At 38.2% G+C, this 12,627-nt stretch overlaps 2 protein-coding genes across 3 annotated transcripts in view; one reads left to right on the plus strand and one right to left on the minus strand.

Annotated features, from left to right (window-relative positions):
- The window catches only part of NOC3L (NOC3 like DNA replication regulator), a 32,923-nt gene extending 24,347 nt beyond the window's left edge, over positions 1-8,576 (plus strand). Inside the window, exons 17-21 of the mRNA XM_072424416.1 lie at positions 2,420-2,601; positions 3,764-3,892; positions 5,694-5,791; positions 5,946-6,030; positions 8,165-8,576. Coding sequence (XP_072280517.1) covers positions 2,420-2,601; positions 3,764-3,892; positions 5,694-5,791; positions 5,946-6,030; positions 8,165-8,287 — 617 coding nt within the window. The 3' untranslated portion in view covers positions 8,288-8,576. The remainder of the gene's footprint in view (positions 1-2,419; positions 2,602-3,763; positions 3,893-5,693; positions 5,792-5,945; positions 6,031-8,164) is intronic.
- A 3,348-nt stretch (positions 8,577-11,924) lies between these two features.
- PLCE1 (phospholipase C epsilon 1) overlaps positions 11,925-12,627 on the minus strand; it is a 149,507-nt gene continuing 148,804 nt past the window's right edge. For both annotated transcript variants that reach the window (XM_072424415.1, XM_072424414.1), the window contains one exon: positions 11,925-12,058. The gene's annotated coding sequence lies outside the window, so the exon portion shown is untranslated. The remainder of the gene's footprint in view (positions 12,059-12,627) is intronic.

Consider the following 12,627-nt stretch of genomic DNA (forward strand, 5'->3'; position numbering starts at 1 on the left):
TTTGCATGCATGTTTCTCCTGCATCCCAGTTACATACTGGTTTGGTAGTTTGTATTGCTCTTCTGAGACACACTTAGGCTATGTTTGCACTGGCAGTCAGGTTGCGGTGTGGTTACTGCTTCCCCATACCAGTAAACTGACGCCCGGAGAAGACGCTACATGTAGATCAGCTTAAAAGAAAATGAATGGGGCAACAGTGAGTGGTTCAAGATGCCAACTTCTGGGAAATGCATAAGATTGCCTGATGCCACTGCAGGTCTTAAGCTGCCCTAAACCACCTGCCTTGTAGACTGCACAGCGCTGGGTAATGTATTAGCGTTATAGAAATACACATTGATTTACACCCAGCTATTGCCATCTTTTTTTCTTAGGAGGGAATACAAATTGAATTAGCTAAACTGAGCAGTTTTGGCATTGGGTATAATACCCAGATAAATATATATAATCACACAAGAAGAGGCTCTGCAGAGAACTGTTCTACACTTGTGTACTGTTGCACATTTACGCACATGTTTTGGCACAGACTGTCTGGGATTTCCCATTTTCTCAGCTGAAGATCCCTTGGACGCCAGAGGAATATAGCAGAGCCATTTCTCATGACCTTTCACATGAGAGAGATCCCACAAGTTGTAGCTGTATTCTCTCCGCTCTGCTTGTAGGTCACACAAGTAATGCTGTGAACCGGTCCTGAGCTGCAGATTGCTCTGTACTGTACATTGCAGTGTATTGATAAGACAAAATATAGGATTTGTTCTTCCATGCATTTGTGCAGTGTCTGGACAGTGCAAGCTGTATAATGAACTTGTCCAAGTAAAGTGTATCATTAATACATTTCTTGTCTTGTTCTTCTGGAACAGAATGTGCTCCATGTTTCCATTCATGAGAGCCAGACACAGAATACATAATATTAGGAAAGTCTGAAACCAAAGTAGAATTTTACTTTCTGTAAAGGGAGTGTGAGTTACCTGTACATTTCCCTGTTAAAATTAGGATCATCCTGTTGTATATCATTGTCTATACACCTATATTTTAGTTCTGTATGACTGGTATGTCTGATCTGAACTTATTGCTTTTTTAGTGGTTGACACCATTTGTCGGCTGTATTTGTGTTGAGGGTTCATTTTAGAGATTTATGGCTGTTTAGCACTTGCATGTAATATTATATATGATGTGCCGCTCTTATTGCTGATGCAGATGTGCAGGCGATTGTCTGCTGCAATTATTTTATATTGCCAGTGAATGCAGCATGAAGTCTGAATGGTTGGTGTGGAAAACATTTATATTTTTAAGTCTTTTTCCGCTGTAATTTCTAATGCATTTAATGTACACATAGCAAGTGGAGAAGTGTGCCATTACCTGACACATTAAGCACCGAGATCTGCAAAAAGGAATGCCATAGATTACACCATCCATTTCTCAGGAGACCACACACCATGGCTTATAGTGACAAGAGATTAAGGTTTCCAGCTGATCACTTCCAGTCTGGAAGGAGCGGATATAAATATGGATTGCGTGGCATTGTGCTGTGCTGAGGTGTTCCAATATTACAGAACAGGCGCTGGATATTCATGTATATTTAGTTGGTTGTCCTTCCACTCTAAGCATTGGGTTTGGGTACCAACCAAGTTTACCTATTACCGCTCAAGAAGAAGTAAAACCACTTAAGTGATCTGTTGTGGTTGTTTAGTACTGATACTGTGTTTCTATCTGGTATTACACAATTATTGAATACAAATGTAACAAGTTTGTATTCTGCTTGGAAAAGTAGACTTTCAGCAGATTTTGTAAACCTTAGACATTTACTCAAACAGTGCCTACACACCAAGATTGATATACTTGCAGAAAAAAAACTAGAACAATTGTCCTTTAATAATAATACATTCAAGAAAAATAATAATTTATTTTATATTTTTATTATAATTTCATCAGGATTCAAATCATGACTTTGATTGAGCCAGCCCATAACCCACCATTTCCTCTTTTTGAGACGTTTCTTTGTGTGTTGTGTTTCAGATCATCATTGTATTGAACAATCTATTTCCCCTTTACCTTTTGGTCTGATGACCTCACACCAGGCCCTCAATATCTGGGGTTCCTCTTGCATACTCCTTAAGGCAAATCTAGTTATTGGCAACCAATTTTCTGGATTTGAAGTAGTAGTATATAAAGGAGTGTACTAAGTTTTTCCACATCTGCATTTTTGTTAATTTGGATTGAGAGCGAGTATACAAAAAGAATTGTATGCCTATGTCATCTATCACTATATCATCTTTATTTGTTGGAGCTGTTTGAAGATTTGTTTGGCAGTTTAAATATGTTCAGGAAGAACAATTTACATGCAGTGTACATACTTTTTACATGAATATGTGAGTTTTTTTTATTATTATTTGTGTGAACTGATGGAGTTATTGATTTGCAGGCTCTACAAATGACGACACGCTCATTGCTCTCCAGTGTCTGGAAGTGATGCTGACAAAGCGTAGGAAACAAGTTTCCCAACAGAGAGCCTTGGCCTTTGTAAAAAGACTTTCTATTCTGGCGCTGCATGTACTTCCCAATTCCTCTATTGGCATCCTCTCCACCAACAGAGGACTCCTGCAAGTAAGTAACCTCCAGCGTTATACTCTGATATTTGGATCAGTCAGACTTGTTAGGTTTCAAAGAAATTTAAACAATAGATATATAACCATTGCTATTTAATTATTGATTGACTCTGAATTAATTTTCAACTATGGTCCCTGGTGAAGATAATCTTCCTGAACACACAGGAACTTAATTCAGTGAAAATAGATGTAACGAATGTCAGTGTGGTCCAGTACATTGAATTAGTTTTAGTGTCTTATCAGACTTTATATTTACTATAAACTACAAACAATTCATTGACCTGCCCAGTACAACAAACCACCCGAAGAGGAGTTACATCCCCAGCTGTGGGCAGCTATTATGGGGATTTTCTATGCTTAGTAAGTCACTTAATTGGGCTTAAAGGAAACCCCCAAACTAAACAGCCTTGAATAGTTGCTATGCCAGGTATTAGTACCCCAATACCATTCAGGGTATGTAGTGTCACCCCCTCATCAAACCTGCCATGATATTTCACCAAGTACTGACAGGTTTTTAAAAAACACAATCAAGATTGAGGCTACTGATTTGTTCTTTATAGTTTAACTTGTATAACTATACAGCACACGGAGGCCTGCAATTTTTAATGCTCATGGATTTCTTGTCTCCTGGGACTTGTCAGACTTCTTTAATCATCCGTTGTGTCCAGCAAGACATTTCCATTTTACTTTATTTATAGATGCAGCTGTGTATACAATGCTAACATATAAATAAGCATGGATGAGATATTTCCTCTTGGCACAATAGGTAATTTAGACATGTACATGAAGACAAGTTAGTTTGAAAAAAGTTGAATTTGTCAATTTTACTAGTTTATTAAGCCTTTTATGTCCTCCGTCGTTTTATATCTTCTCAGGTTTGTTCTGTAGATGGGCCTTTATGCTATGAGGTTATAATCTATTAAATCCCCAGCAGCTCTACACCCCTCATTCAGCTGTGTGCACATGTCTTTCCATTTTCACTATTCAGACATTTGGTGTTCCCAGTCACAGTATTGTTTGAGGTTTTGGTTTCCAGGAACATATATATATACACATATATAATCACATTGCTTTGTGTTTCCATGTAGCCTGCCGATTCAAGCTATACTGATTGATGTATTAGTTGTGCCGCTTTTGATGTAGTTGATGTATAATTTCAGACATTCCCGAAAACTGACATTCTGTTAGACAATGAATCCCAAGGAAGTGGACTTTACCTACCAGAGCTGGAGGAGCCAGAATACTGCAATGCACAGAATACAGCACTGTGGGAGCTGCACTGCTTACAGGTAATTCAGAAAACTCTGCCCCATAACTATTGTATCTGGAATATTTATGTTTTAGCAATCTGAATTACCCTCTTTATTGTTGACCGATTATTATTATAGCGCCAACCTATTATGCAGTGGTGTACATTAAATAGAGGTAGCAAATGACAAACTATGACCAGGGAGGAGGAGAGGTCCCTGCCCTTCATAAATAAATTAGGAAGGCGTTGACATAAATATAAAGCCTTGGGGTTCCATACATTCCATATGTTTTTTTGGTTCAATTCATTTGTATAAGAAGTTGGACTAAAGACACGTCTGTACTTATAAGCTTGAATAATTAAAAAAGCAGACAATAGATGCAAATGTACAATCCAATGTATGGACCTACAGAGCATGTTTTTTTTAGGGCTTGGAAAGAGATGAGTGATAAGGCAGTTGGGAAATCTGTCAGCTAGGGACGTCTTGACAAATCTTAGTAAAATAGTCCATCAGGTCTGTAGACGTCGTAAGCGAAAATTTGTGTTTTGGGCCCTGTCAGCGTGTCCATCAATGAGACAATAGATCTCTTAGACACAACAGAGGGTTTATGAATAAGTGTAAGGTGCTCTTTCCAGGTGATCTATCTTGGACGTGTTTGGATGGCCCTGTCCTCATCTGCCACTTAGTTACACGAGCTGGTCATAACTCCAACTATGCAATGCCTGGCCAAAGAAAACAGTTGCATTCATTTTTCCCAAAATCATTTATTGACGATAGAAGAGTTGGACTGCTGCATGGATTCTTCTCTAGCACATACCAAAGATTCTCAATGAGGTTAGGGGTCTGGACTCTGTAAAAAGAAGAGTTCAGGGACCATGAGACATCATTTTCACACATGGATTGGTCACTTCTAGGAATCCTGGCATTTTCATCTTGGAATATGATGTGCCATGAAGAAACAATCCACTGATGTAAATACCTGGTCCTTAGGACAGTCAGCAGACACTGTTGTTTGGGAATATAATGTTTCTGAACCCAGACCTGACCAAGTGAAGCAAACCCAATTTATAACGCTGCTCTGAATTATTTCAGTACTGATAGAACCTAATCTCCTCTGATACTGCTTCTTTGCTGTCCATTTACAGGCTGGCATGGGGGTGACGACCTAGCTGTTTCGATTAACCTGGCACATAAGCTGGCTATACAGCTTGGCAGGGATGTGTACAATTTCCAAACTTAACATACAATTTTACAAATGCATAGCTAGTATAGCGCTTCCCCATAATATATACAAATCAAACTCTATTCAGCATTATCCAATAAGGAAAGTAGGACTCTGACTAATACCACCAGCCTATGTGCGGAGATTAGATCAATGTATTGTACATATCTATTGTCAGAATATCCATTAATTGCCATTGCAATTTATTCTGATTATCTGAGGATCCTTAGACACTTACCTTCTAATGTAAAATGCTCAATCCTTCGGGTTTTATTTTGTGCTGCTTCATGACTTCAGAGTGAAGTAGAACTGTGCAGAAAATGTAATGGTATGCTGAGCTGTCAGCGTTGTGTGAAAAACATGACCCTATGAAGATTAATTTCTTGAGATCTAGAATCATTATCGAGAAGTCAGTTTTTATCTTTCATGTGCTCCAGTTTTAGACTGACCAGCAAATGTGTTGCGATCAAACTTGTGATAACAGAAGTTTATTATGTGACATTGATGTGTTTATTCAGTTTAGGAGCATTCTACAGAGCCAGCACATGCTGTGTGTATTGATGCCGTTCTGAATAAGGCTTCTTAAATATTAGTAACAATATATTTATGTGATTTCAGAGACATTTCCATCCTGTTGTTCGGATATTAGCGGCTCACCTTTGTGCTGGGGCTCCATCGGAAGGTTCAGCAGCGTTGGGAGCATCATATAGCCGCAGGTAAGGTTTGTACAAAAGGAACGCTCTGTTGTAGTTCTACCAACCACAGTCCTTCCTACAGGTGCTGCACATCTTGTTTCTAGAATCACTAACCAGCAAATATACATTTTCTTGTGCTTTTCCATCCTAATCGTATGTATTTAATATTTTTTAGGTCTGCTACAGAATTATTCAATGACTACAGTATAAATGAAATGACCTTCAATCCTCCAGTTTCTGAATCAGTGCCCAGGATAAAGGTATTTATCTGACAGTCACTGTATGATTTGTTTATTTTCATGATTTGCAGCAAGTGTGTGTACAGTGAAGCTGTATGGCATGGCGGCGACCTCACTGGTCAGCTTTTATCACATCTAGACAGGAGTTTGTGTTTTCCTACTGCAGCCAGCCACATGCTGCATTTCATTCCCGGTATGGTCAACGCAATGCCATCCATCAGATCCTGGACCTTATTTATCAGGTTGTTTAAAATCAAAACTGTGTAACCACATAGAATCACTCGTTCTCCAACCCTTATTATCCATTGCAGGCTTGAATGTGGTTGCTATGGGAACAGTTATTTCAGATATTTTTGATCTACACGGCTAAAAGTGTGCAAAGATATAAGGCAACAGCTGGACAGGAACAGTTCAGCTGCTGTAATAAACCCCTAACACCTCAAGCTGAGAGGAACCCAAGCTGAGCAATTATGTAGGAGGTTGCACTTGTCTAATTTCAGAAATTCTCATTTGGAGAGTACATACCAACTAAACTAACTAAGGGAAGATAATAAAATATTACAAAGATTAGTCCATTCTTCAGTTCTTAAATCCTTGTAATTGTTGCAATGTCAGTTAGGACCGAGGGGTAGGGTTAGGGTATTAACTTCTATTCAGAATATGCACATCACAGCACCCCGGGATTTCAGGGGTCCTGTGATACTACAACAACACTGCTACAAGCTTTTCTCTGTTAAAGCTCAGTGCATGGTTATAAACTTATCAAGTATTGGAGACACTGAAATAAATATTAATTACAATTTTGACACCTAATTCTAAATTAATTTAACATTTCATTTTTTGCCCTAAGAAAATTGAAAACCATTACTTGTTTTTAGTTTTACTGCTGTATAAATAAATTGTACACAGCCGTTAGCCCAGTTCTTTTTATATATAGTTTAGATAAAATGGGGGAAGCTTAGAGCTTCTTCCTCGCTGTTTTGATGGCCCCAGGACACAAAGTTCCCCCTCGTGTTCTGTACAGGTAATGAGAGTCAGAGTACAGGGGAGGGAACAGGAATACAGGCAGCAGTACCAAGAGTAATTACACCACTTGAAATCCCAAACACATTGTGCACCTTGTAAAAGCTGTGCTGCTCTGTTGATTAACATCACAACAGTAAGTTTGAAAATAGCTTAAAGAGGTGAGAAATTAAAAATGTTCAGATAATTCTTCTCCCAGTAGGTCTTCTAACTTAAAGGACATAAAGTGCAGTTAGGCCCCCAGCCACCCCGAGTGTAACCCATCGGGTAAAATTCTCCACTTACATGACGGCGTGGTCCTGCAGAACCACAAAGCTTTTTGCAAGTACAATATCCAGGTTGGGCGCCTTTCCTACAGCCCCATTGACAAGCTGTGCTAGGCCACTATTAGTAGGGGCTTGTCCATGGTAATGAATAGGGTTGTGGTTGCACAGTATGTATAGGACATGACCAGGTTAGTATTTTACCAGTCGGGCTTTATTCAGGGGAGGTTGTGTGGTGTTATACCTAAGAAAAAAACCTTACTCTCGTTCTTACATATTATCAGTAACATTTGTTGAAACCAGTCAGCCTCTGCATCCAATTGCCAAACATATTATTGGTATTACCAAAGTTTGAGAAGCTGCTCTCAGGCTACATCACTCCTTGGAGTTTGTTGAAAGCTTGGTAGTGGGGATGTTTAAGGTGAATCTGCACTTCCAATTCGATATGAGTTTAACATTCTGAAATAAGAACTGTGAAGTTGTTAAAAAAAAAAGCTTTGAAGTGATTGGGCACTACAAGACTTGTGGTCAGAAAGCTGTCTGTATATTGTATTTGTTTCTTTGTGGCATTTCAAATGTATTCAGCAGGCATAATGTTAAAACTGCTTTACAACTGTTCTGTCAAACAGATGTTGGTTCCCCTTCTACCGATTTGTTTAAATGTCACTCTGAAGAGAATATTCACTTTTAATACAGCTCCAGAGGATTTGTTGGGTGGATGTGATTATTCACTATCTTAGGGCTTACCTTGGATTGATTGTTGGGTCCTTCAGGCATGGGAGAGCTATGTGCTGTAGCTAAAAACTTAATAACTTAATTTATAAATTAATAAGTTCCTATTAATTGTGTTTTTTTTTTTTTTCTTGCAGGGGAAGAGTAGAACCTATGAGCTTAATGAGGACTTACAGGAGCTAATTGAGAAACATCTAAGCAAAGCCTCCACGGTAGAGCTGGATTTTGCATCCGTACTAAACAACAAGCAGTTTACATGATTGTGGTGAGAAATTCCTAATGAAAGGATGAGACCACCATTGCTGCTGAGTTGGATCTCTCATGGGCTGTCCCTTTGTCGGAGATCCCAGATGTGAGAAGAGGAGTTCTGTCACATCTAACTCTTGGAAGCATAATGAGAATCTCCCACCATATCTGAAAGATTTGGACTGACCTATTATTTAACAATTGGAGAACTTTGCCATTTATCAGTCCTTGGATAGTGCCTTTCATTGTACATACAAAACTGCAGAGGTGAGCAATTTCAATAAAATAATCTGTATTTTTAACTGACGGACTGGCAACATTTACTACAGAACCACTCATTACATACCAAGGGTTTGTGTTTGTTGCTGAAGCAGACATCTTTATTTTTCAACATATACAAATACAATTGTGTTTCAAGTCTGTATACATAAAGTAGTCCAGAATAAACGATTAATTTACAAAACCACCAAATATCTAACTGGCAAAGAAGGTCAAGAAATAGTCCAATCACTTCAATACATGCATCAGACACAATCACAGAAAAACACAATCACTAAGAACACAGTAAAGCTATTTGTGGATAAGGCCCATGTGGTATTTGTGATATCAGTAATTTATTAATGACATTGACATTTAAGACTGTATAGGACATTAGTGACTTTCTTGTGTGCCATCTTCAAAAGACCCCCTCACCCCCAATAGCATTTGTCTGGCAGAAGGATGTGTTTTAAAAATTGTAACTACCTTTGCTGCTCCCGTGTGAAGTGAGCCAATATAACTTGGGGTAATTATAGTTAAGTTTAGTTGCCATAAAGGTTGTCGCTATATAGGACCATGTAACAGGAGAACAACGTAAGCTGCTATTCCTGACCTCCCCTGAAAGTCACTGAGTTCAGACTTAAATTGCTGCATGCTTGTTCTCAGTCAATGATCTGCAGACCAATAAATTCAGGGTCCTGGTATTTTAGGTGCTCGGTATTAGCAGCTTACATCTCTCTCAGCCCATATTTCCTTTAAGATATTGTGTAGATTCTTCACCCTGTCCTTATCATTCATTTTCATTATAAATCTCAGTTTTAACAAAACAGACCCTAATGGGTTTATTTATAAAACACTAAAAAAACTAATTTTGCTAGTTCCAGCATCCGAAGGTTTGGCTTATTCCACTTATAAACATGGTGAAACCTTCCTTTATGAATTATATTTCTAGGGAGGTGACCCAGGGGAAGGAAAGATTCACACAACATTTCACTCCCCACTTCATTAAATGGGCTAAAATCAACCTATAGAAAAATGCTGCCAACAAATAGCCCCCAAATACAGCAAACAAACAATGGAAACATCTAATGAATGTCTCATCACAAAATGCATTCAAAATCTGGATTAAAAATTGTAAGAACACATCCATTGCTTCAATGTTTTTATACTGGACTACAGTTACAAACACATGAAAACCCAAAAGCCTGAATCTGACTTCCCAAGACTTCTCCACTTGAAGCCACCAAACTCACTTTTATTCTTTGACCAAATCAACCAATATGAAGAACATTATTGTATCAGAATATCAGACGATTTACAAGCCACTGCAGAGATCTGCTGGTAATTTCATGCAGATTAAAGCCGAGACTCCGGGGGAAGAAATTTACATAACAGGCTCTCTCTGCATCGCTGACAACATAATTACTTGATGCTGTCGGTCAGTAACCTCGTTTGGAAATTTTAAGATGACTCCACTACAGAAGTAAACTCTAGGCATAATTATTGAACAAATAAGCTGAATGTGAAAACACTAAAACTGTAAGCAGTTTACCATCAAATATGCCCTGGCATTCTGGTGACCTATAGGCTAAGTGCCATTCTTTCTGGAAGTGCTGAGCCATAGTAAACAAATTAATGATGGCCCGATAGCTCATGTAACACTTGCCACGCTAAATAATTTCTCATTTGTATGTCTGTATAACCCTTCCTTTAAGTGTTTAGGTTAATAGGCAGACATGCCTTCTTTTATGTTTAATAAAAAATAAATATAAATAGTTATAAAATCTGCTGACAGCTAAAATGTATACTAGCTTTGTATTAGTAAATTAAAATAACAACTGATTCTGAAATAAAACTATACAATACAGTTATAGAGAACTTTACCTCGAAAGGTGTAACGTGATTGCAACAATTACATCACGTGTATCCTGACTCTCATTACAGTATTATTATACTCAGCTAAAATATCTCCTCACCTACCATAGCTGTGACTGTACCCCATCCACTTCTCTACAAACACTGGCGGGGATGGAGACAACCAAGAGGTTATACCCATCACAGCTTCCCGAACCTGTCCCTGCACTGGGGATACGACTGGTAATGTGGAAACGTCATAGCTGCTCAATCACATATTCCCTTTGACAAGAAACAAAATATACACATTCCCTCATCTGGGACTGCAGCTTAAATAAAAGTATACAATAGAATTAAATGATTATGATTAGGATTCAGTTCTGGTAATCTGTGGGTCTAAAAAGCAGTGATTAGAGGCTGAGTGTATAAACTAAACCATTATTTGTCTACAGCTTGGATTTTTTCAAACATATTAGTGTCATGTTACAGAAATAACTTCTGTGCAAGACTAATTTACAAATCACAAAATAACTTACATAAAAGTTGATGTTCTCCATCCCCTGTATAGATGTAGTCCATGGCAGGAAAACACAATTTTAAGGGCAATGAAACATGTACATACAGTCACTGGTATGAGCAATGAGATCCATATACATACACACTGCCACCCAGGCCCTTCACGTGTGAAAAGGAATACAATGCACAAAGGCTATTAAATTAACTATCTCTGTAAACAAATAATATACATACATGGTGCATCTTTTACAATGGAAAAAAAAGTGTTCAATGCTTTATGTACTAAATTCATAAGGTGCTAGGTATCACTAAAAAAAAAAAAAAAAAAGTAAAATCTCAAAAGTTGTGATGACAAAATAAAACAAATGAAATCATTTCAATCCTATTGACACTTCAAGACAAACAGCAGTCATAAAATACTTTGTGTGTCAGTGGTCTGGAAGTGATTCGTGACATTACAATACTTCAATAAATACAAAGTCACATTCCACAAAAGAACCAGCTACAAAACAGAATATGAGAACCGCTGAAGCACATCATCTGTTTACAAGCACTCATAATCTATTGATAACTTCAGTGTCTAACATTGCAGCATGTGTGCTATTTTATACCTTTACAAAAAAAAAAAGTGAAAACTGCAGTGTGTCCATGTAAGACATCTGTGTACTGAGCTGCTCTGAAATGTGTCACCATTTCCACCAGTAGAAAGACATGACTGAGGAAGGGGTTCATTTCAGCTTTAGAAGCAAAAAATGTTATCTTACACAGTGTCCGTACATGACATAATAGCAGAGAAATGAAGAAACATATTGCAGTCTGCAAACATGCCAGTCTTCTCCCCTTAACAATACTTCAACCACAAGACTAGGAAGCCTACCACTTTATCCTTCTGCATGAACCGAGCTCACCAAATATCAGGCGATATGCAGAACGTGCTTAAGGAAATCCGCTGCGATCCCCGATGCCAGCAATAACTTCATGTGAAATCCAGAAGAACTGGCCCTTGTGTCATTTTGGCAGTTTCCAGTTTTTAAGTAGCTTATAGTACCATGCTGCGTTTGGCTTCCTACAGCAGGATGGGTGTATGTATACAGCTCTGAAATCTGCTGAATCCAGATCTTCTTTCCTGCTCTGCACCCCATCGCACATACAGTCATCTGCAATACATATTGATAGACACAATGAACATACTGAATATTTACAATCTGAGGTTTTTTTTTTTTTTGTTTGTTAAAACAAGACTCCAGCCAAAAATATCGGATTCTAAAACAAATTCTGACCAGATTATTGCTATACGTTCCCCTCTTTGGGAGACTCTCAGCAATAAATCTACAGTGTTCTAACCCTTTTATACTCAATACTAAAAGAAATTTTTGGCTGCAGCTCCTATTTTATCTGATTAAGCAACACAGAGAACCACAAAGTAACAGATTAAAAGATACCCTTATGAAATGAGCAAACCCTTAGCTTTATTTCCAGCTGATATGTTCAATCTGTAGTCGATGCCTGAGGTGAGCTAAGGTGGGAAACGATTATATCTTTTCCTCATCATACAAATTACAACTGGACCAGCCCGGAACATTGATAAAATACTTACCTGGGGCACTCTGCATTACAGCTGTGCCCCAATGGGGAGATCATAACTTATATAATACAATCATTTCTCCCATGAATGACAAGCTTCGGGAGACAATGATACTCACACCGGGCTAGGAAGGGGAAGATC

This window comes from Pyxicephalus adspersus, chromosome 10 (genome assembly GCF_032062135.1).
Source record: "Pyxicephalus adspersus chromosome 10, UCB_Pads_2.0, whole genome shotgun sequence".
Lineage (NCBI taxonomy): Eukaryota > Metazoa > Chordata > Amphibia > Anura > Pyxicephalidae > Pyxicephalus > Pyxicephalus adspersus.